This window comes from Branchiostoma lanceolatum, chromosome 6 (genome assembly GCF_035083965.1).
Source record: "Branchiostoma lanceolatum isolate klBraLanc5 chromosome 6, klBraLanc5.hap2, whole genome shotgun sequence".
Lineage (NCBI taxonomy): Eukaryota > Metazoa > Chordata > Leptocardii > Amphioxiformes > Branchiostomatidae > Branchiostoma > Branchiostoma lanceolatum.
Window position 1 is genome coordinate 23,393,479 of NC_089727.1, and position 26,132 is coordinate 23,419,610.

Sequence of the window (26,132 nt, forward strand, 5' to 3'; positions counted from 1 at the left end):
GATGACATTGATGATGAGGATGATGAGGAGGGAGTAGGTGAGGAGGAGGAGGGGGAGGCTGAAGAACCTAGCTAATGTGTTATTTCTCTCTGCTTCAGTGATGATGAAGGTGATGACATTGATGATGAGGATGATGAGGAGGGAGTAGGTGAGGAGGAGGAGGAGGAGGAAGGTGAGGCTGTAGATGACCCAGAGTTGCAGGTCCGTGGTACGGCCATAACTCCCACCAGGGAAAACCAGTCTCCACTAAAGGTGAGGAGAGTTTTATTTGTGTCCTTGTGCCCTTGTGTCAACTGCTGTATGAGGGATGATTGATAAGTTCTTGGCCTCACCCAGAAACAAGGTGCACAGCTCAAATTTCAGGGCACAGTTATATACATGACATTGTATAGTATGAAACCTTTTATCAATATTTACCAAATTTCAAATCAATGTGGTCATTACATTGTACTTTCCAATACACGTCCTTTTGAAAATCAATAGATGTACATGTAAGTGGTGTGAAAAACAATCAATCATGGTGAACCATGAACAGAGCTGTGTCGGTCATGTTTCTTATGCTATGAAATCTTTAGGAATATTGTCAAAATGTATGATGAGGATTCCCTTGTTTGTATTTCAACTATGAGTATGAAAGAAGCAGGTATCTGACTTTCAGCAGAGCAAGTTGACCCGGCAACGTCAGGTAGCAGCTCAACTGTCCATGGTGTTTCCTTCTCTCGCCTCTAACGTTACTCGGGGTGTTACCTGCAAAGGGATGATCACGGTCAACGATGTTAATTATAGTAGACATTCTTAAGTTGCTTTATACTTACAATTATACCCGATATTTCAGTTATGCACCTTATTTCTGGGCGAGGCCACAAACTTGTTCATCAGCCTCCGTATGTTTGTAGCCTAACATGACTATCTGCAAAGCTCAACACTTCTCCCTGCTGTGAAATTTAGATTACTATGGTCATGCAATACCTATTGGGTTCCAAAAGGCAGGGTGAGGGTACTCTCCAAGCAGAGCTAGGGTTTCGGCTGGTTTTTAATGTGTTTTTAGGCGTTTTTGTCATGCCTTCTACTTTGTCATCGTTTTTGTTGTGTCGCAAACCCAAGCTCTGCAGGCAGACGGAAGCTTCAATGCCTAATAAACCTAATCACTCCAACACATAACAAGCGTTTCACAAGTTAGTGCGAAGCGTGCCCGGCCAGGCACGGGATTCCCTCCCCACGCGCCACAGAATTTCCGGCCCAGTCTCACCATGGACATAATCCTCAGTCTATCGGTCGTGGCCATGTTTTCATGCCATGTTCTTACGCTTCCCCTACTCCTTGGCTAGCTGCAATTACTTTCGTATGAAAATAATAGCTCAACGTGCAACCAAAGACATCTGGAGTTTACAAAGTCTCCACGATACTCAACTACGATCCAGGCCATTTGGGCCGCCGTACCAAAAGACGATGTACAGCCCGAAATAGCCATAGATTCTCTCATTTTTAATCCCCACTGCGGAAATGCCATGCTGTAGTGGGAGGATATCGTTGAATCTCAAAAAGTCTCCAAACTACTACCCACAAATAACGTTACATACAAAACCGAATCAGGACGCCATGTTGGAAAGTCGCTTCATGTCCGTCAGCAAATGACTTGCCTATCGTGACCGTACTTCATTTACACCATCCAAAAAACATCAAAGAACAAAGAACACAAAAATTTGTACAGTCCTCTGGTGTCGTGGGGATTTTTTAGTCTCTGTTGGTAGCACTCCGTCGCCAATTTCGCTGGTGTTGTTGAAAAGTTCCGTCCAATCTGAACACAGCGAGCGGCGGCATTGGTAACCGCATGTAACGTAAACAAGGCACGTGTTCCCGTTCATAATCCATTTAACGATGCCTGAGATAATGATAATAATAATTACTAGTAATGCAGTTCAAGTTAATACGTAATACATATTTATTTTATTTGTCTTGTTCATGCATCATTGTATTTTTCTTGTGAGGTTTCCAATGGAAATGTACGTTATGATGCTATCAATGATCATGCCGGCCCGAGATCGTGGACACCAGCCTGTCGCATGAATAGGGCAGTCAGCGGGGGACCGGCGCGGCCTGGTGAATGCCGCTCAACATTTGCCGGATGTGTGATAATCCAGGGCAGTAAAATTGTTACCACTAATGATTATCTAATGGTTCTCGGGGAGGAGTACTGTCACCTTTTTTTCAATGGAAATAAATAGGTTTGCCCCGCCCCGAGGTCAGTGCCGGCAGAGCTTGGGTTTGCGAGACAAAAAAAAGATGACAAAGTAGAAAGCACGACAATAACGCCTAAAAACACGTCAAAAACCAGCCGAAACCCATGCTCTGCTTGGAGAGTAGGGTGAGGGTTCACACATGCCTCTGTAGCACCCTGTTTGTCTGCTGGTTTGACAGGTGTCTTTGAGTGTCCTCTGGTGTTAAAGAAAGTAACAGAGCCAAACATGTACACAGTTATTAGGTTTTTTTACCCCTAATTTTCATACTGTGTGACCATCACCATACTACTTGGGGAGTTTCTATGGGGGTTATTATACTTTTGGCAGCAGTGTGGATAAAAAGGATGGTTAGCCATTAGATGAAAAGGACGTATAGTACTCTCGAATGACGACCACTGTGTAACTAAGTGGGAGGATTTTAGTTACGACTTTCTTCCTGTGTGTGCTTTCCCATTGCAACTGTCATTTCTTTCCTGATCATCACATCTAAGTATTAAGTCACATTTGAGGACATGTCTGTTTCTCTGATTATTTTACATCTGACAAAAGATGCAAGTGCAATTCACATCCTTGTAATTATAACATAATATTTAATCCAAGTTCTGATTATGTATTTATAGCATCTAGATAAAGACCCATGATGTGTCAGTCCAATTCACATGCTTTTAATTACAACATCTGCAAAAAGACCCAGGCTTGAGTTCAATCCAAGTCCTTTTGAGTAGAACATACGAATAAAGACCCTTGTTTGAGTTCAATCTAAGCCTTTTGATTCAATAAAACATCTGAATATATTATATAGACTCATGTTTGAGTACAATACATGTCGGTTTCATTGTAACATTTTGGATGAAAACCCCACATTTGAGTGTAATCTACCTCCGTTTGATTATAACTTCTGAGTAATGACCCATGTTTAATTGCAATCTTTATTCTCCTAAATTATCAAATAAAAACTTATGTTTGTGTGAAGTCTTTGATTGCAACATCTAAATAAAGACCCATAATTGAGCGCTCCTTTCTTATTTCTGCAGCCTAATGAGACGGAAGACTTGACAGAGGTGATGGGAAAGCTTGCCTTGTCTTGACACGCCTCAGGAACCCTAGCCTTGGGTCTTTAAGACAATTTCACACTCCATGTTAGAGTAGATCACAAGAAAGGTGGGACCTAGAAAAGATTGTCCTCAGGCCTTAGATTCACTCTTCAATAGCTCTGGCTAGCTTTTTAGTTAGCTTATGATCATTTCCCTTGTTGAGACAACTGGCATTTCAATATTCGCCTAAAAGAGAGGAAAGCAATCTGATTGGACCTGAAGCACACAGTCCTTGTAATGGTACATGTATGTTAACATGGTTCCATCAAGCATTCGGAAATTTGGATAGTAAGTGCACTGTTTCTGAGAAAATTTGAGCCATGCAGTGCATAAGGACCACATGTTTCACGTTAGGCATTGGGGACAGGTGTACATGTAGGACTACATATTTTGAAGCCATCAGAGGTAGCCAACCAGAGCTAGAATAGGATGGGTACCAGGCTATGTTCATTCCTTGTATGACTTGCGTTTAGCTTGAAATTTAGGACTGAATGTGTGTATAGGACACTATGAACATTCTGCAGGGCAGACTACATGTACATGTGTACGTGTATGTGTGAACATACTGTGCTGTGTGTGTAAATTAGTTTAGACAAGCCTAAGTTAGGGATATTCTATCATGCACACAGAACAGAAGAATAACTTTCATGATGGTCTTTTAGCAAATATTGTTGCAATGAGAATCCCCAACTTGAATAAGGTTTTAATTTTTCAATTTCGTGACTGACTTTTCAACAATTTAGTGATGGTATAATTAATGACATTATGTACATTGCAAGTCAAGGGCCTTTTGGTTTCAACTGCACAGAGTTGTTCTTCATTGTTCCCCTCTATTTTCTTTGGGGGGGGGGTAGGAAGAGTTGCAATATTTCAGTCAAGTATGCTGAGGTGATGAATGAAGTGTTAAGCTGTTTTCCAAAGCTGTGTTGATATTTTGGTAAAAACCTAAATCTCAGGTACATGTAACTGTATCGTAGTCTTTCTAGTATCCACACATTTTAATGGTGATAGTCATGATTGTGTAATTATTTGTGTGCACCTACTTACATTTTCTGGACAGGTTTTAAACAGATTTTTCCTTTTTTGATACACTAAACTGTGTTGTTGTGAAAATTGATGTTGCATTACATGTACCTTTGTAACACATTATGTTGTCAAATAGTAACAATCATCTGAGACTTTATTAGTGTTTGATTTTAGTATTTTTACATACAGTCATACATGTACATACAGCATGTATTGCATATCATGCACAATGTACTCTGTAATTGTAAATTACTGTTCCTGATTTTACATATGTGCAGATAAATATTGCAGTGTGGTAATTACATGATTGTGTCCCTCCATGTGCTGATTTTGTTTGTCTGTCTGTTTGTTTGTTTGTATGTATGTATGTACTAGTATGTGAGTCTGTAGTTTTTTAATGCAGTTGACTGGCAGATGTCTACATGTGTTGGGGATATTGACGGGAAATTAGGTCAAAGGTTTCAGAATAGGTTACATCATTTTTTCGGTGCTGCGGTCACATCGTCTCCGGTGGTACGGACACGTGGCAAGAGCTAGTGACTGCATCAGCACTATCACAAAACTGCAGTTACCGGGCAACAGAGGTCATGGTAGACCAAAGAAATCTTTGATTGAGTGTGTAAAGAAGGACATTAAAGAGTGCGGCCTCACCAACGTGGACCCGCTGGACAGAGCCGCTTGGTGGCGGTGTGTGAAGACTGGCCAACTGCTGCCAACCCCTGCGTCAGGGAACCCTGCAGCAGTATGATTTAATACTGAATACTACTACTTACATCATTTCTTCAATTTCCTGCTACGTGTATACATGTATGTATGTCTGTTACCTTATGAGAGCCAGTGGGAAACACCAGGCAGAATCAGCAAGACATTCTCAATAAGGCCACAGCAAGTAAACTTTATGGACATCCTCTGCAGACTCCAAATTTAGTGCACGCAGGCGAAAAAAAAGGCGGGCAAAAAAAAAAGTTATCCACATTTTCAAAGTTGAATACCATAAAACATGTAAGAAGAATTGAAACGATAAATATTTTAACCAGCAAGTCTTTTATCCCTGTATTCAATAAAACATTAACTAACGCTGATGTCAACATTAAAATCACTGTTGAATTAGATCCGGGTTTGTATAGCACATCAAGAACGTAGAGACAAGGTTTCCCCTACACTGGGCACATGAGTCTCCTGACTGGGCACATGAGTCTCCTGAGTCATGAGGCAGACAGTGACCATGACTACATAATGCTGGCTCTGCTCGCTTTGTCACAACTCGCAGTAGTCTCAACTGAAGTTCTCTCTGCTCTGACTGTCTGACTGAATTGGTGTGCCTCAGAAATCCCTCGTCTTTTCAGACAACTAGACGATGGTCTACTTCAACCCCATTACATCAGTTACTTCATCTGACCCTGTTATCGGATTTGCTAGTAGTTCACTTCATTCATTACACCTTGTTGACAATAATGGCACAGCAATTACAGACTACAATCCGATTACAAGTTTGGTAAGAGTGCTGCACTATGTCTTCCTGTAAGTCTTATTACAGCTTGCATACACAATAATTGTACAGCACGTTTGTATGGATGTTTCACTATTCCTACATGTGCACCTGCCTTTTCATGGCATCTAGAACGTTTTTGCGAGGGAAGTGGTGGACGTTTGCGACATATTGCCCCATTTTTGGTATATTGACCATTGCCGAAGGGCAAAAAAAACTTGTTTTTTTATTTCGAAATCATGCAAAAATCAATGCGCGTGCTGATGTCATCCATAAGATTTACTTGCTGTGGCCTAATGAAGAAAACAAGAAACTCGCAAAAACCAAAAGATTTGAGATTCCTTGTTTGCTTAGATTTGATTGACAACACCGACCCTGAAAGTTTCCACCCTGTGACATTGCAAATTGTTTGTATCTTACCTACAATCTACAAGTTCCTTACATGTCTATTTCAGGTCTGTTGAGCATGTATCAGTAGATACGTTTGACCAAAAAAAAAGAATTTTTTTATTCATCAAGTAATATATGTATTGTGGTTTAGGTATAAGACATGGGTTGATATTTGGCATGATTGGAAGGCAGGGACCTGCAGCTGGTGAGTTCAGTACCATTGTGACACTTCCCCAACTGAAGTCACCCGGGTGCATGTCAAGTGCCTTTCTTGCCTAGGCAGCTCGTCCAAAACTCAAACCTGTCACTTCCAAATTCCATGTCTTCTAACCTAATTGATAGGCTATTGATGCCACTATTGCTAGTAGACTGCAATCATCATTAACACACGTCAAGTTACAGAGGATATCTTCATCATCATCTTGAGGAGTAAGTTGCTGGCCAGGGATGTTCTTGATTTGAGCTTGAAGATAGAAAAAGATGATATTTCTAATCAGTATTATTTATTGTATTTCAGGATCAGAAAGGAAGGTGGTACAAGAATTTTGTAGTGATGATATGTGAGAATGTAGGAGAGAACAATTGTACAGGAACATACATGATTGTACAAATGTAGGTCTAAGAGAGCAATGGTTAATGAATGAATGAATGGTTAATGTTCATTGGCACAGAAGTCAATAGGCACTACATTTCATTTTGTACTGTTAAGGGTTAATGTCAGACTCCCTCATTCGCTCATTCACTCACAGGTTTATATTTCTATGAACGCTGACAAAGTAATCACCAATGACAAAGTGAGTAAATTAACCTGATTATCGTAAATCATTATTCACAAACTAAGATGTTTTATTCTTGAAAGCTAATAAATACACACCTAAGCATTATGTACACCATTGTACATAATCAAGGTATAAATTAAGGTAAATGTACAAGCCAGTTGTCAGTTATTCTTAGTAACAGACCACTGTCTTGTTACATTGTTTATGTAGCTGGTCAATGATATTACAGCCTTATAATCATGAGATGAGGGTTCCTGATTGGTCAACATCATCAAGATATAATATCAAATGATGATTTTAAAGGGGCATATTGTGATCGGAAAAGAAAACAAAATTCACTGTTTTTGGTGATTTTTCTACATCATTAGTTGAATCTACTTTATTACACTGCACAGCAATATTCATCACGTATGGATGCGACTTTGTAGTGTCGTGCAAACGTCTTGAAAAAAAATTGTATATGCAATCCCCACCGCCGCTTGACTTGTCCGCCATTTCGTCCAACATTCCGCCGAACCACCAAACACGTGATCGAACACCGTTGTTCTGAAGTTTGTTCACTTGTGATGATTTTCCTATGACGCTCGATCTCCAACCACAACGGTCTTTCGGATTATTTCTTAGCATTCTACGCTGGCTTATTTGCATATTATAAAATGGGGGCCCGATAAATAATATGCAAATAAGCCAAATTTTAAGTGCTTTGCGTTTTTGTCGTTTATTAATGATGGAAATGTGACGAAATGACGGGAATTTGTTGGAAATAAGCTACAGATAAGTTAATGTGAATCTGAATGTAGATTTTTCAAATTCAAATTGAATATTTGTAGTTTTTGCCCATCAACTTCTACAATATTTGGCAGTACAGTAGGGTGCTGCCATGGAAGTACTAAATGTGATTCAATTTCATGGTAGGGAGAAAATGGAGTTTTCGCAGTGGTCCCGGGCCTTTCACAGTGGTTTTGAGTTTGCAATCCACTACAAACTTGAATGCATTTATTTACTGTTTTAATGCATATCATGGTCTATCCTGTAATAATGGAGGTACTTGTTTCCCAGGTCACCTACACTGCCAAACAGTTCCTGGACTCCCCATCTGCAGACAGACTTCTGGGACTGGGGAAGGATCGGCCACAGCTACTGGTCAACGAACTGGGGGTAAGGACCTTCGTGTTTGGGGTGGAGCTAGGGGTAGGGCTAGGGTAGGTTTAGGCTTGTCATAGACTTCTGTAGTAACGCTGCTGAATAAAACAAACAAAACTGTCGGAGAGGGAGAGGGGGCTTGCCACTCACTCTACCCTGGGACAAAATGGCAGACAAGGTGTAGACATGGCTGTACATGGTGTAGACATGGCTGTACATGGTGTAGACATGGCTGTACATGGTGTAGACATGGCTGTACATGGTGTAGATATGGCTGTACATGGTGTAGACATGGCTGTACATGGTGTAGACATGGCTGTACATGGTGTAGACATGGCTGTACATGGTGTAGACATGGCTGTACATGGTGTAGACATGGCTGTACATGGTGTAGACATGGCTGTACATGGTGTAGACATGGCTGTACATGGTGTAGACATGGCTGTACATGGTGTAGACATGGCTGTACATGGTGTAGACATGGCTGTACATGGTGTAGACATGGCTGTACATGGTGTAGACATGGCTGTACATGGTGTAGATATGGCTGTACATGGTGTAAACATGGCTGTACTGCTGTTGACAGGACTGTGGATGATGTAGACATGGTGTAGATGGTGTAACATGGGGATGCACATGGTGTAGACACGGTTGTACATGGTGTAGACATAGCTGTACTGCACAGGCAGGGCTGTACATAGTGTGGACAGAGCTGTACATGAAGTAGACATAGGGGTGTGCATGGTGTAGACAGGACTATACTGGCGTAGACTATTGGTGTAGACATGACTGTAGAGGTGTAGACTGTAAATGGTGTAGACAGGACCGTACTGGTGTAGACAGGACTGTACAGGTGTAGACTGTACATGGTGTAGACAGGATTGTACTGGTGTATACAGGACTGTACTGACATAGGACTGTACTCAGGTGTAGACACGGCTGTACATGGTGTAGACACTGCTGTACATAGTGTAGACACGGCTGTACATGGTGTAGACAGCTGTACATGGTGTAGACAGGGCTCTACATGGTGTAGATAGGGCTGTACATGGTGTAGACAGGGCTGTACATGGTGTAGACAGGGCTGTACATGGTGTAGACAGGACTACTAGAGTAGACAGGGCTGTACATGGTGTAGACAGGACTACTAGAGTAGACAGGGCTGTACTAGAGTAGACAGGACTGTACAGGAGTAGACAGGACTGTACAGGTGTATACTGTACATGGTGTAGACAGGACTGTACTCAGGGGTAGACAGGACTGTACTCAGGGGTAGACAAGACTGTACTGGCATAGGACTGTACAGGTGTAGACAGGACTCTACAGGTGTATACTGTACATGGTGTAGACAGGACTGTACTCAGGGGTAGACAGGACTGTACTGGCATAGACAGGACTGTACAGGAGTAGACAGGACTCTACAGGTGTATACTGTACATGGTGTAGACAGGACTGTACTCAGGGGTAGACAGGACTGTACTGGCATAGACAGGGCTGTACTGGCATAGAGAAGACTACTGGTGTATATATATAGAATACAACACAGGGTATTCCTTATCACCCGAGGTAACAGCCCGTGAGATACAACTTAGAACCCCGTGTGATAACTCTCTGTACCACACGGGGTTCTAAGTTGTATCTCACGGAACAGTGTCGTATCAAACGTTTTTGCGACCCATGTATGACATAAAGGACTGTACAGGTGTATACTGTACATGATGTAGACTGAGGACAGTACTGGTGTATACAGGACTGTACAGGACTGGTGTAGACTGTACATGTTGTAGGTAGGATAGTACTGGAGGAGACAGGACTGTACTGGTGTATACAGGACTGTACAGGACTGGTGTAGACTGTACATGTTGTAGGTAGGATAGTACTGGAGGAGACAGGACTGTACTGGTGTATACAGGACTGTACAGGACTGGTGTAGACTGTACATGTTGTAGGTAGGATAGTACTGGAGGAGACAGGACTGTACTGGTGTATACAGGACTGTACAGGACTGGTGTAGACTGTACATGTTGTAGGTAGGATAGTACTGGAGGAGACAGGACTGTACTGGTGTATACAGGACTGTACAGGACTGGTGTAGACTGTACTGATGTACATGGTGTTGGCCGTTCCCTGTTCCAGGACAGTTTGGATGATGCTGACTGTGCTGCCAAAAGTCTGATGAAGGTGGCTTCGATAGTTACTGATGACACAACAGTTAAAAGTGCTGCTTTTCAGTGTGCAGGTCAGTGTGTTTCGCATTTATATCTGATTTTAGCTACATATAAGGTCACAATCTGAATAGAACAATTATCTCTAGCTTTAACATCATACAGTTTCAATTTCTTGTTTTTCCAATTGGATTTTCCTGGCCTCAGATGTGCCAGCCATTTCAGCAAATTAGTGCTCAGGTCCTGATGAGATTTGGCCATAATTCCATTCCATTTTTAGGCCCCGTTCATTATACAAAAATCAAAACCGTTTCATTCGTTTCGGCTAAAATCCGACCTGAAACGGTTTATATTTTCGGTTCATGATGCAAACTTGCACCCACACTCAGAACAGTTTACATCAAATTTGCATATTATGCAAAGTCTGCTAGTGCGATCCTGCACCGCCTTGAACTGATGACCATAACAAGATTTTACGATTCAAAAACGTGGCTGATACATTCAATTGACAGCTAAAAAACTTTCACTTTTCCGCTCTAACCAAGAGTTGTACTTTAGTTGTCTTCTATCGACGCTGAACTTCTGTCCTGCTGAAGCTGCGTTCCTTCACAGCCATGGAAATTTCCTCGTATGCCTCCTGGTCCCAATATGCGCCTTCAAGTTTCCTCTGGATCTCCTGATTTCCCAGAATATCAGGACTCCCGGGTTTCCTTAGTCGACCAGTTAGAACTGGAGTTGGAGGTCATAACAAGATTTTACGATTAAAAAATGTGACAAAAATATCCGATTTACCTTGCTTACCAAGAGTGACGCCGCAAACTATGAGCCCACGTACCAGGTGTACAACGTCATAAACATAGAGGTAAACGGTTTTACGCCGCCTTCGTGTTCAATGACGCTTTTGATGACAATTCCCCGAAACCATTTTATTCTGAACCGTTGCAGACTACCTCGGGAGGAGGTTCAGAATAAAACAGAACGAAACCGTTTCGGAGCGTTCATGCTCACATTGTCAAATATTTATTTTGCTGAAACTGTTCGAACCGTTTTATTTTTTTAATCATAAACAGGGCCTAAGACATGCCAATTCTGTCTGTGAAGAAGAAAGAAATGTCATGATATTTATTAGATAGCAACAACTTGAATTTCTATCAACTGGTAAATGTTCTACATGTAGTTTGTGACTCATGATATGTATAACATTATTGCTTTTTCCAGATGCCATTCTGACCAGAAGTCTGCAATCAAAGGACAGCCAACCTCCCCTAATTGCCAACAGCCTTCTTGTACACATGGGACTGCTAAAGGTACATCTAACTCTCTAAAAGTGTCAAAAGTTTTGAAATTCATCCTTTGGATCCATACAAACAATGTAGTTGAAGCTCAAAACCTAATCTTCAAGCTGATGGTGCGATTCAAAATTTTTATGTTTCCTAGCTGCCTTTTTCTGTCAAGACATAGGAATACCCTTGGATCTCTCCAGAATTTGAGGGTATGATGGGGCTATAGGTCACAGGAAGGCCCAAAGTACATTTCATGTAACGATGTACCCTCCCAATATCTGCTTGGAGGTTACTCTTTGCACACCTGATCAAACTAGTTTACTGCACACAATCATGTACTTTAGGTCATGGGGCAGAAACAAGGGCATCTGCATGTGTATTGCAGAAACTTTTCCCAAAAGGAAAATTGCTGAAAGCTTGCAGTATTGCAGGCAATAGATAGATTTCACCCTGTCATATTACTACAGTTACTTATCATTCATTACCAAAGAAATGGCCTTGATACATAAGTCACATGTAGTTTAGGTCCTTCTCATACCATTTGGTGTACATGTGTATATATATGGCAGTGCGTACAAAAAGGAATCTCTGTTTCTTAAGACCTTTGGGTCAGACATTTATGCAGTACAGCAGGTAGTAAGTGTGTGTTTACAAATGTAACTTGCTATACTGACTTTCACATAAATGTGGAGTGCTAAGAAGAGAAAGTGCTATTTAACACTTTTAAAGTCCTTGGCATGAATCAATTGTGGGTCAAACCAGCGGCCAACTGTGTGAGAGCAACCCCAAGGTCATTGCTGTGGTGAGATGCCCTTGACGACATGTTGTTGTTCCATGTATGACGACATGTTGTTGTTCCATGTATGACGACATGTTGTTGTTCTATGTATGACGACATGTTGTTGTTCCATGTATGACGACATGTTGTTGTTCCATGTATGACGACATGTTGTTGTTACATGTATGACGACATGTTGTTGTTACATGTATGACGACATGTTGTTGTTCCATGTATGACGGCATGTTGTTGTTCCATGTATGACGACATGTTGTTGTTCCATGTATGACGACATGTTGTTGTTCCATATATGAAGACATGTTGTTGTTCAAAGTATGACGACATGTTGTTGTTCCATGTATGACGACATGTTGTTGTTCCATGTATGACGACATGTTGTTGTTCCATATATGAAAACATGTTGTTGTTCAAAGTATGACGACATGTTGTTGTTCCATGTATGACGACATGTTGTTGTTCCATGTATGACAACATGTTGTTGTTCCATGTATGACGACATGTTGTTGTTCCATGTATGATGACATGTTGTTCCATGTATGACGACATGTTGTTGTTCCATGTATGACGACATGTTGTTGTTCCATGTATGACGACATGTTGTTGTTCCATGTACATTGTATGACGACATGTTGTTGTTCCATGTATGACGACATGTTGTTGTTCCATGTATGACGACATGTTGTTGTTCCATGTATGACAACATGTTGTTGTTCTATGTATGACGACATGTTGTTCCATGTATGACGACATGTTGTTGTTCCATGTATGACAACATGTTGTTGTTCTATGTATGACGACATGTTGTTCCATGTATGACGACATGTTGTTGTTCCATGTATGACAACATGTTGTTGTTCTATGTATGACGACATGTTGTTCCATGTATGACGGCATGTTGTTGTTCCATGTATGACGACATGTTGTTGTTCCATGTATGACGACATGTTGTTGTTCCATGTATGACAACATGTTGTTGTTCTATGTATGACGACATGTTGTTCCATGTATGACGGCATGTTGTTGTTCCATGTATGACAACATGTTGTTGTTCTATGTATGACGACATGTTGTTCCATGTATGACGACATGTTGTTGTTCTATGTATGACGACATGTTGTTGTTCCATGTATGACGGCATGTTGTTGTTCCATGTATGACGACATGTTGTTGTTCTATGTATGACGACATGTTGTTGTTCCATGTATGACAACATGTTGTTGTTCTATGTATGACGACATGTTGTTCCATGTATGACGACATGTTGTTGTTCCATGTATGACAACATGTTGTTGTTCTATGTATGACGACATGTTGTTCCATGTATGACGACATGTTGTTGTTCCATGTATGACGACATGTTGTTGTTCCATGTATGACAACATGTTGTTGTTCTATGTATGACGACATGTTGTTCCATGTACTCCTCCAGAGTGAAGAGAAGGTCCAGCCCGTCCGTGACCTGCAGGGTCCCCTCATCCTCCTGCAGCACATCTTCCAGCAGGTCTACTTCCCGCGGAGTCTCGCTCAGCTGTTCATCGCCTTCCTCACAAGGTCCTCATTCCAGTTTTGATATCTCATTTTCTGGACATGCTGTGGTCATGATTTTTGAACAGTATGTAGGTTTTTGCCCCCTATAGTGGCCTTCTTGGAACAGCAGGGGTAGGTTTTGTTTGATTTTGCAAGAGATCAGCTTAAGAAGGTTTGGTGGATTGTAGTAATTTTGATTCAATTTTTTTCATTTTCTGCAGACCAAACAGTCAGCTGGAGAGACATGCCCACCTTCAGCATCAGATTCTACAGACCTTACATCAGATGTGATGTTCTACTACAGACCTTACATCAGATGTGATGTTCTACTACAGACCTTACATCAGATGTGATGTTGTACTACAGACCTTACATCAGATGTGATGTTGTACTACAGACCTTACATAAGATGTGATGTTCTACTACAGACCTTACATCAGATGTGGTGTTCTACTGCAGACCTTACATCAGATGTGATGTTCTACTGCAGACCTTACATCAGATGTGATGTTGTACTACAGACCTTACATAAGATGTGATGTTCTACTACAGACCTTACATCAGATGTGGTGTTCTACTGCAGACCTTACATCAGATGTGATGTTCTACTGCAGACCTTACATCAGATGTGATGTTCTACTACAGACCTTACATCAGATGTGGTGTTCTACTGCAGACCTTACATCAGATGTGGTGTTCTACTGCAGACCTTACATCAGATGTGATGTTCTACTGCAGACCTTACATCAGATGTGATGTTCTACTGCAGACCTTACATCAGGTGTGATGTTCTACTGCAGACCTTACATCAGATGTGATGTTCTACTACAGACCTTACATCAGATGTGGTGTTCTACTACAGACCTTACATCAGATGTGATGTTCTGCTACAGACCTTACATCAGATGTGATGTTCTTCTACAGACCTTACATCAGATGTGATGTTCTACTACAGACCTTACATCAGATGTGATGTTCTACTACAGACCTTACATCAGATGTGATGTTCTACCACAGCCTCCTCTAAGCCAGATTTTAGCACCAGATTCTGCATCAGATATGAAATTTCCACCCATCCACCCAACCTTCTCCACCAGATTCTGTATGCCAGACAGTATACATTGCTACAGTTCCCTATGCCAGATTCTACATGCTGCTTCTCTCCATCCAACCTTCAGCATTCTACAGACTCTTGATGTTGAAACTGTCTGTCTGATGATCACAATGTTAGCTGATGAATACCACTGTGCACACTTACTCTCTTATCTGGAATACATGCTATTTATGCCTCTCCTTGCACTGTTTTCTGATAGTTCCTTGCAGAAATCATCAACAAAGCAAAGTAGAGAATATGTACAGTACATGTTATACCATAAAGCCAGGCTATAGTATCAGATAATACTTTATTGACATGACAATTGTAGAAGGACTTTCATAAGGTCTTAACATTCAAATTCTGTCTTACACATGATATTATGTGTTTCTCAACTCTCTGCCTCACATTTTTGCATGTTGGGCTTTCATTGAACGTATCTGTAGGAAAGTGCAGTCTACATTGCAAAAAATAAAGTGTATACTTCCAAAATGTTTGGGTTCAATGATGATTAGCAAAACTGCATACAGTATGTGTACAAGTACAATCGTAGTTACCTAGATTTATGTAGTATTGCATGTCAGGTACATATACAATGTACGAAGAGCATGGTACATTGGTTTGTACATGCCAGTGTATCTGAAGTATTTTATTTAGTGCAAACACCTGAATGTTGTTTGTTGAAAAAGGTTTTAAACCTAGTGACGTATTGTCTCATACAGATCAAAAATAGTGAAGGCACATAAAAGAGAATGGGTGGAGAGATTGGTGTAAGAAAGTTTTAGTGTCTCTATAGTGACTTACCTTATTATGAGCAGTAGATTGTGATGTTCTTGTGCATGCATTTATTTCTACAATTTTTCTTTACTCTGGTATGGTTACCGAACCATTGGCCCATTTCTGTGTATATTGATAATACAGAAGGAAAAATCCTCATAGTGATGCAGTTTTGGGGCTGTCATGCAATGCCAATAAGGAGCACTAATAGGAGGTACTAACACATCAGTGTCTTTCCAGCCCAGAACGTGTACTACATGTGTATATTAATTTTTGTTTTTTCTATTGTTCTAATAAAGCAGGACTGGATTTAGCAGTGAAGTGAAAATTGTTATATAATTATTCTATAATTGATCTTATGTATACTTTGTTCCAGGAAATAGAAGTTGGTACTCCCTGCTCTATTCTTGTTTTGTTTTTGTTATAGTATTTATACATCATAATGATCATATGTATTCTGTATACCACAATCAGGGGTGCCAAAGAATACATACGAATTTTACGGAATACATACGAATTTAACGGAATACATACGATCCGTACAGAATACATACGATCCATTACGCAGAAACATACGATCCGTACGGAATACATACGATCCATTACGCAGAAACATACGATCCGTACGGAATACGTACGATCCATTACGCGGAATACATACGATCCTTACGGAATACATACGATCCTTACTAATTTGGAGAAATGTGCCTGGATCACGTGACACCGGCGGCAAATTCAAGATGGCTGACTCGGGATAACCAGTTCTTCGTACGATATATTGGCTTTTAAGAGCTTAATAATGGCGTATCCCATCCGGCTAAACTCTAAAAATCTCAAGCTGCACTAAATTAAGACTGATGTAGGCTTAAACCAACTAGGAGGACCAGACAAAGCTAAATTCGGTGCTAGCGCGATGGCCGGCAAATTAGTAAGGATCGTATGTATTCCGCGTAATGGATCGCATGTATTCCGTACGGACCGTATGTTTCTGCGTAATGGATCGTATGTATTCCGTACGGATCGTATGTTTCTAGTAATGGATCGTATGTATTCCGTAAAATTCGAGCAACAAACAAAGACATCACCACAACAAACTACAGACATCACCGGATCTCCATGACGACGAGCAACAAACAACAGACATTACCGCAACAAACTACAGACATCACCGGATCTCCATGACAACGAGCAACAAACAACAGACATCACCACAACAGACATCACCAGATCTCCATGACAATGAGCAACAAAGTACAGACATCTCCGCGTCTCCATGACGACCGGCAGCGAGTTCAACGAAGATTGAAACGGACTGCCTTTAAGAAAATCAAATCGTCAATTCATGAGTGACACCAAATAAGTGAGTTATGCTGACTGATTTCCACGAAAGTTAAGAGCAAGAGGCGTCGTGCCCACTGGAATCCTGCCTACCCTTTTCGGTCGGTTCCTAACGAAGGAGCTACATGTAATAAGAGCGAGGCGCCGCCGTATAGGAATTCTTACCGTGAGTTCGGACATCTGAATTTTACCAAACCCTTGCTGTGCTTTCATCCTAGCCTAGGCCTCTAATTCTAAACTAGAATATATTAACTTAAACACTGCGGAGATGCAAATGGATAAAATGCCTGAAATGAAATATAGAAAAATATCTTAAAATATCTTAATGAAACGAGGAATGCAAATATCTGAACGACCTGCAAAGTATGGGCAGTATGCATGAAGAAACGATGAAACGTTACAAAGTAAAACCATACAGACTGCTAAGGTTTGTAAAAAAAACGAAGGTTTTATGATCAGACTGTTTATGGTCGTTGAATACATGTACACAACTCTGGAGAAGCACAATATCATAGAATATCGTTCTTATAAAAACATTTCAGGAACAGCCATGTTTGAACAGTTAATATCAGCGACGAGCCCAGCTGATGCAGTGTGTGGGGACTTCAAAGCTCCGCGCTGATTGGACTGTCTGCTACTGCCTGGTTCCATGATGTACCTAGAGATTGGAGCTCTTGTGTTCTTCCGACCCCGCAAACATTATTAGACTGAATATTCTGTGTTTTATTTCTGGATTAGGCTACACCAAGTAATTTTTATGGATGACGTCCGCGCGCGCATTGATTTTGGTCTGTTCCCAGAAAAAAACACAAGAAATTTCGCTTCCTGTAACTGTGATCAAAGAGTTACGACAGTGCTGCAAATCCTAAGAAACAGGACAGGACAACAACTGCTGTTCAACTTCAACTGATTTATTCAAATTATTGCTGTTTTCATGATGCATAAAAGAATTGTTAGTTGTTACACTGTGTTCTCTCATTCAATTTGTGTCCTAACATGTGTCGTCGACTATTATATTTCAAATCTAGGCATCTTGTTTTTTTCGGCCCGTCTTGTTTTTTTTTTCGCGCTCTCGCATTAGATTTAGGGTCTCCAAAGGACGTCATCCATAAAAATTACTTGGTGTAGCCTTAGAGTACGCACCCCCGATTCGGTATAAGTAGAGGACGAATCTGCGGGACTGAAACGTAAAATTGAAATAAAGTAAGCGCCCCTTTCCCCATTGATCTTGAACACATTTTGAACAGGATAGGGCAGGTAGTGGGACAGAGGAAGAGTGTAGCAATGGGAACTGTCATGGTTGTAGCGCTGTTTTAGTCTCTTTTACCCGACAGATTATGTCGTTACATTGAGTAAGGCAGACGCAGCTAGGTCCAGATGAGTAACTTCAGTTCTTTAGTTAGGGCCTTACAGACGTCCTTTCGTTTGAGAGAGCCCGACCATGAACACGTTAGAGAGCCACCACACTTGCCGAAAAGAGTAGGGGTCCATCCCGGTGTGATGAGTGGACCAAACCTATCTTAGTCTTAGGCAGCTCTGTACAGAACCGGCGTGTTATGCTCAAATATGGTTTACCGATTCTGCGGAACAGGCAAACAAACATACAAACATACAAACTGGAGGATGGGAATAACGGTTAAAACAATGAGGCGTTATGAAGCTGAAACATAGTTTTACTTAGCCTATTGATGAGAGTGAAGACTTGTTTTTGTCTACTCTTTTACGCGATTCCCACTACACACAATATTAAATGAATGATTGATTGATTGATTGATTGATTGATTGATTGATTGATTGATTGATTGATTGATTGATTGATTGATTGGGTGAATGAAAGTGAATGTGTGAGTGAGTGAGTGACCTTGGTTTCTATACAGGCAGTCTGTGTAACATAGTTTGGCCAGTTGGGATGATTCAAAGATAAGGATCGTGGCGCTAGTACGAAAAGAATTCTAGCTCCTTTCTAGTCGTTTACCGAATTGCGGATTTATTTAGCACATGTCCATTTACCAACGAAATGGAAACGCGACCACTTTGACAGCAGAATTGTAGCTTTTTAATGTTGTTTGCCCTGATATAAAACGCGGCATTTTAAGTACAACTCATAGGCTATCTTGTCACTGTCCACAAAGGTGGTGGCCAAGGAAGCTCGCGGTCATCTTGAGTCACGTACGGTAAGGACATGGCCAAGACTCGGGAGTAGTCCACAAGGCAAAACAAACAATCTATCAGGCCATATGCAGACGTCATGTATAAAGCGTTGTATGGTGTACCGCCTTCAGGTTGTATAATCTGACGCCACTCGGCAATGTTAAATAAGCTTTTTCTTCTTTATTTTCTTCGTTAAAGTTACCAAAGTCGAGGATCAGAGATTGGAATAGCTTCTTGAGTGCATGGCCGAAAGGCATACATGCCCTCAGTACCTGGTACCGGTATGGGACATGCATTCCATTCAATTCTTCTAAAATTACGTGCCTTACATATCAGCAGCTATCATAGTTTTTATATATTTGACAGGAGAACGGCATGTGGAGATGGTCTTTGCAGCACCATGCGTGTGCCGAGCGCCATCTTGTGCTTGCGGCCGTGACTACAGTTTATTAATTACGTTTTAGATTTGAGCTGCGTTTTGCTGTAACGTTACATGTATTATGACAAGCAGATAAGGCATATAATCCGATATCAAAATCCATTATTATGTCGCTTTTCTATTTTGATAAGAATGATGATCAACACCATGACATTGGGTCTGATATTTCTCCCACGCATTTTCTTATAAGGCTGCACCAAGTAATTTTTATGGATGACGTCCTTTGGAGACCCTAAATCTAATGCGAGAGCGCAAAAAAAACACATACAGCATAGAGTAGCTGTCACTAAATTCAGGATTAGTTGTCACAAATTACATATTTAAACAGGAAGGCACAACCGCAGGCTTCTAGATCATAGACTTTGCCAATGTTGTAATTAAATCAAATAGAAGATGAGCGGCACTTCATTTTAGATTGTAAACTTTACGATATAGACAGAAATTTTCTTTTCAAATGTATTAATGAGAAATTCCCATACTTTGAATATTTAAACGCAACGGATAAATTCATATTTTGTTGCGTCTAGACAACCCTTGTATAAGAAACATAATCTGTTCATACATCTACACATGTACAAAGAAGCGAGAAGAAGTTGACTCTACTGGATTAGCTTAGCTTATCACTTCTATCACTTATCTACCATGCATGTTTACACAATGTACTGTATATATTCCACTGTATATGTCACTTACACGTTAGTTAGGTAATAGTTAGATCCCGAGATCTGGGTTTCTTAGTGGATTTGGTACTGCTCCGCCCACCCGAGGAGTTGTTGGTTCCCGAGGGCGAAGCCCGAGGGATGCCAACAAACTCCCGAGGGTGGGCGGCGCAGTACCAAATCCAATAAGACACCCAGATCTTGGGATCTAACTATTTTAGAACCCGATTGTCTTTCCGAAGCAAATGATATAAATACATATATTGAAAAGGACATGCATTTTTGTTGACTTTAACTTTTAAGGTGTTTGAGGTGAAATACAAGAGGAAGAAATTGAAATGTAGAGCCTTCTTGACCAGACCGTGACAAATTATCTGGCACCTCTGTGGTGGTGGGACCAGCCTTGTGTGTTACTGGTAATTATAAGAAAACAAAAACTGGCACCTTTCTGGGTCAGGCCCTGGTGGCCTCCCAAGGGGCAGGGGTGTACTAAGTAACGAATAAATTGACTAAGTTGGAGACGCCCACAATTTTATCCAATCAGGTTGATGGAACTTCACCTACTGATGGGCATCTCCAACTTAGTCAATTTATTCGTTACTTAGTACACCCCTACCTCTTGGGAGGCCACACTATGTGGATTTAGTCACAAGAAATGCACGCTCCTGATTGGCTGAGGGAAGACGGCCGGGTTCTAAGTTTATGTTAAACGACCTGTATCTAGCCCCTCGGGGCACGAACATACAATAAAGGTCTTCATTCATTCATTAATGTTACAGTGAGTCTACTCCGGGTATATAAGGTTGTTGCATGTAGTTGCGAGAGTCTTTTGAGGGATGGTGTATTTGATTTTCACAATAACACAATAACAATTGTTTTAGCAATTTGTTACTTCCCAGTTTAATGTTGGTCTGTTTCTCTTGTCTATTAGGAACATTCTGTTAGAACATCTTTGTCTTATTGATATTTTAACTTTTATTTTTATAACAGAAAAATATTTACTACTATTTGTCTTTGTAGAATCTGTTAGCAACGTATTTGCTTCAAACCACATACTTAACACATGCCTTGATCGGACATTTGTAACAGAGAATCAAAGTTTTTGTGGGAAAGAAATATGTAGGTGTAATTGGCAAAGAGCATAGAATAAAGTATTGTTACGTTACGAACCAAGTGCACAGAATAAATGTATGTACTTCGTAAGACCAGGCGGGTCAATTGTGTGATGTTACAGATCAGGTCACAGCATAACTAAAGCGTGAACTTCGTGTACCGTGTTTCTTTTTGAGCTCCAGTGCAGTTTTATATGCCCCCGAGAGTGCCCACCAGGAGCCTGCCTAATGCCCGACCGTCGTTCGCGGGGCATTCGGCAGGGACCCTACAACTGCCCCATCTGGATGTGATAAGCACGCGGTACCCTGTCGGACCCCACAGGGGTCACTACAAGACATCGTCAGAGCAACTGACGGGTACCAGCTGCCGGATACCGACCAATGAAGGTGACAAAATTTTACAAAAATGCCACCGAGTGCCTGCCGGAGCACCGGCCCGGGACCCCTGCAGGGCAGCGTGAAGGAAACTTTTAATTGTGACCACGACAGCCGGTGCCCCCCGGACGTCAGAGCACCGTCGCAATTGTGACCGAAGCACAAGTTTCTCTAGTTTGAGCCGTGGCGGGGTGTCCAATTGTTGAATGATAGATTTGTTTTGAATTTAGTTGTGCTTTCAAACGTTCACGAATTAGGTGATTCGTGCCATTTTATGGCAAAGTTGCACTACCACCCGATGTTGGCCATTTATCAGTTCATATTATCAAACCTCCCAGAATACTTGCAAGTGCTATTCAAGAAGCTTTCACACTCACTATAGTGAGGGATAAAGGGTTATGGCGACGGATGAAGGGTTATGCTGACGGATTAAGTGCAAGGGTGACGGATTAAGCGCTATGGTGAGGGTTTAAGGGTTATGGCGACGGATTAAGGGTTATGCTGAAGGATTATGGGCAAGGGTGGCGGATTAAGCGCTATGGTGAGGGATTAAGGGTTATGGCGACGGATTAAGCGTTATGGTGATGGAGTAAGGTCTCTGGTCATTCTGTCAGTCGGGCTGCTTTTCACCTGTTCAAATAGAGACCGGATTTATCTGTCTTTCAAGTGGTCTTCTTGGGCAAAATGACAAACAACGACAAGAAAAAGTCAATACCGGGCCTCTGTTATGTTTTTGAGCGGGTCAATAGTTGAGAGTTTATCTGTAACAGTTATCGCGGCAGCGAACATACATACATTGTAATTGGATACACGTGCAATGATAAAATATCTCCCATGATACTTGACGTATCTTACAGATTCAAATAAGATTCGCTAAAGATGAGGTGTCTCTGTCGTCTGCTTGGGATGGTTTGACTGTAAAGTGTATTTCCCGAGGGCACAACAAACGGTCCTGCCAGGAGTCTTGAACCCAGGACGTTTAAATGAAGCCAACAAACCTACCCATAAGATCACCTTGACTTTTGCTGCTACTCCAGGCTGTAGCTGCGGGTGTCATTACGAAACTGTTACTCACGGCAACCCTCCTCAGCAAGCTTTTTGGGATTCTCTAACACACCATTACGGTAAATGCCTTATTTCACACCGCTAGTTACATAATGAAAATTAAACGTTTTAGCTACAGAGCTTTTTCGTGGCCCTCTTTTCTTTTTGGTGGTGAATCTGGATTTTCGTTTCAACTACTCAACTGTTTTTTAGTGCAGATACTATTTACTGTCTAATTGTTGTGTTCTATTTCTACGGTGTACTAGTTGCTTAACCTATATATATATATATATATATATATATATACATATATATATATATATATTCTGAATAAATGAAGAAAAAAATGGGACGGCATCAGCGTGCTGGTTTCAGGCATGGTATGTAAATGATACCTGCATACCCGCCCCTCCCAGCAGATCCACGCAAAGATACGATAGACAATTGAAGGAGCTTCTGTCGCAGGTGTACGTGTGTGGCTTTTGTTCTCATCAATCTGACGACATATCAGTTCTATCGCGCTCGGTTTGTATTACTCACGGTTCGTTGTTGTCCGTCCCCGAAGTCGGCCACGCCCTCATCAAACTGGGTCAGCTCAGCGTTCACCGCTCTGCGTCTCTGCTTCTGAGATGGTTCTAGACCGCGTGCATGTGTGAAGACAGCCCTCTCACATTGATAGCCGCACGATAGTGTACTGTGGGCCGAGCGGGCCGCGTAGAAGAGTTTTAAATACTGAGAATATCAATTGGATTATTCGTCGGATTAGAAAGTGTCACACCAGTGAACAAGTAAAGGTAAGTTTACTTTGATTGAGATTGTTTTACACTTTCTTTCAACTAGATTCTACGACCATTGAGCACAAGATCGTTCAACGGATTTAATGGATAAAGAGCGAGGTTTTGTGTGTTTTGTAAATTTTTCTATGTTATATCTGATCATGAAATCAAGGAGCAGCATAAATCTAATTTTGCTCGCTGTACGGCCACCCAGCGATCGCCGTCTGGTAGAAAGGTGGTCTCAATGCGGCAGTCGATCCCCGCAGACTTTGGCCACAAACACAGTAGGATAAGATTTCTTCAATCTGAACGGAACATAGTACTGAGGTCGCAGAGCACGTTAACAGGTTGTCCGTAGCTCGCCCGGGTAACGCCTAACATTCAATATGAAAATGACTAATAAACTGGTTTGGTTACAAAGATGCAATTGTGTTCAGAGGTAGCAGATGTATATCAATTAAAATTAAGAGCTATGCTCGATTTCTTATTAACAACAATTTTCAATAGATATAGTTTCTTTCTACAAGTTCCAAGTGAAAAGTACAAGTATAAGAAACCTTTTTGCTGTTGAACCGTCGACTTAAGGGCCATGCCGGGGAAACCTTCGCCACATTTCTGATACAATGTATGCCAATCATCTCTAATTTTAGAAACTATCTGTAATCAATGTAATCCAATTATAAAATAACTACAAAATAATAAGTATGCGTTGTTTTCGTTGTGCTTCTGGGCAGATGCCGCACACAATTTCGGAAGCTTCTGACAAAAACAACAGTTAGGATCGCCGATTTATGTTTTCATGTTAACTTGAAAGTTCACCTGGTAGAAAACATTCAACCAAGGTTTAACGGTAACTGCCAAGACAAGAAATTGGACTCACCCAAAGTTTCGACCCTACAACATCAGTCTTTATCAAGGTATGAGCAATCTCAGCGGCGGTTTGCTTCTTTCACATCTTCTTCGTTGACTTTTGAATTGACATTGACATTCTACGACATTTTACCCGTTTTCCGAAATATCCTTTTGGCAATTTACAGAATATGTTTTCTCATTTTGCAGCAGCTTTGTACAATTTACAGTTTGGCCGAAAACGTTTTTTGGAAAGGGACAGATATCGATGCGAGCGAGGATATCATCCATTTAATCAAAGCAAAATGTTCTTCTTTAGGTACAATTAATTGTTCAGGAACACGTTGTTCAGGAATAGATACAAGGCGAGACTTGTACGGTACCATAGCCTTTTTTTTACTTGTGCCAGAAGTTTAAGTACAAAGCAGTGTGTAAAAAAGTAGCCCCTTGTAACCGGTGCAACTTCTAATTTTGATGCGAAACCTGGGGTTTGGCTTATTTTGTCATGTTCAAATCATTGTACTTATTAGTACTTTATTTTTTGGTTGTTTGTATTGCATACCAGGTGAACCGCATAAAGGCGTGACACACCATGTTTGTACTGAAGAGCACAAGCTGCATGGCCATACAGATGCCATATGATCCACGCACACCGGGACCACTCCTTCTCTTTTCGATAAGTGTGGTGGGTTCTTTTACGTGATAGAGGTGTGGCTCTCCTAAAACACGGGACCTCCATTTTACGTCTTATCCGAGGGACGTCCCTTACCGAATCTATGTACTCATTTACACCTTAGTGACGTGAGGAAAATCGTATAAAGTGCCTTTCCCAAGGGCACAACGTCAACGGGACAAATCAGGGGAACCGGAACCTCTGGGTTCTGGGCTAAACACCGCGCCACCTCGACGCCACAAACAGTCGTTACTCTCAGTTTGAATCTATTTTTGTAAAAGGTCCCTGCATTTTCGTTGTGTCAATTAAGTCAACACATGATAAGTTTTGCCATGATGTCACCATTTGAGCACTAAAAAGTAGGCTGATAAATGCGCCATGGGATCGTCGCCTTGTACATGTCTGGGAGAAACCTTCCAGTTTGTGAGGAGCGCTGCTACCGTATAGTGTGCTCACAGAGTATATGCATGGTAGCCTCGTATCCGTGCAGTCGCGGGGCTCAGATGACCCAGTTTCATGAAACAAAGATACAGTATCAATGCGCGCTTCGCGGGTGTTTACTCCACACTACACTTGTCTTGTATTCCAAGGCAAACACAGTGTGCGGCCGTGACGGCGTGTCATCTCACCTCAACTCGGTCACATCTCGGAGTCACCGGAACGCGCTACGCTACGCTTGGGTCGGGAGGGTGCCTGTTTCGTATTGCGGTATATCCTGTGGGCCTCACGTCGCTCTTCGCTAAATTCAGGAAGCATGAGCTCCACGCTCCACGCCGCTGAATCCTGAAACATCCCAACGCATTATTCAAGGATCAGTTTCCTAACGGCTGAACGTTAGCGTCAAAGTGGTGATTTTATATGACTGTAACATCGTCTTGAACGGTAAAAGTGTCCGTTATAACGGCTTCCTC

At 41.4% G+C, this 26,132-nt stretch overlaps 1 protein-coding gene and 1 long non-coding RNA gene across 9 annotated transcripts in view; one reads left to right on the forward strand and one right to left on the reverse strand.

Annotated features, from left to right (window-relative positions):
* Positions 1-14,441, forward strand: part of LOC136437078 (ran GTPase-activating protein 1-like) — a 27,835-nt gene extending 13,394 nt beyond the window's left edge. The window contains exons 11-17 of one of the 2 annotated variants that reach the window (XM_066431545.1): positions 99-252; positions 8,078-8,176; positions 10,298-10,400; positions 11,545-11,633; positions 13,838-13,959; positions 14,157-14,272; positions 14,335-14,441. In XM_066431545.1, coding sequence (XP_066287642.1) covers positions 99-252; positions 8,078-8,176; positions 10,298-10,400; positions 11,545-11,633; positions 13,838-13,959; positions 14,157-14,226 — 637 coding nt within the window. In that variant the 3' untranslated portion in view covers positions 14,227-14,272; positions 14,335-14,441. Of the gene's footprint in view, positions 1-98; positions 253-8,077; positions 8,177-10,297; positions 10,401-11,544; positions 11,634-13,837; positions 13,960-14,156 lie in introns of both variants that reach the window. The other variant, XM_066431544.1, reaches the window with a different exon arrangement.
* On the reverse strand, positions 14,204-15,257 carry LOC136437081 (uncharacterized). Of its 7 annotated transcripts, none has more exons than XR_010756152.1 (6): positions 14,862-15,257; positions 14,738-14,768; positions 14,645-14,706; positions 14,397-14,582; positions 14,335-14,365; positions 14,216-14,272 (listed from the first exon to the last, which is right to left on the reverse strand). It is a non-coding gene; the product is annotated as an uncharacterized lncRNA (long non-coding RNA). The 7 variants fall into 7 exon arrangements; XR_010756156.1 differs by having other exon boundaries at positions 14,264-14,365; positions 14,397-14,489; positions 14,521-14,582; XR_010756155.1 differs by lacking the exon at positions 14,335-14,365 and having other exon boundaries at positions 14,204-14,272; positions 14,366-14,582.
* Positions 15,258-26,132: the final 10,875 nt, after the last annotated feature.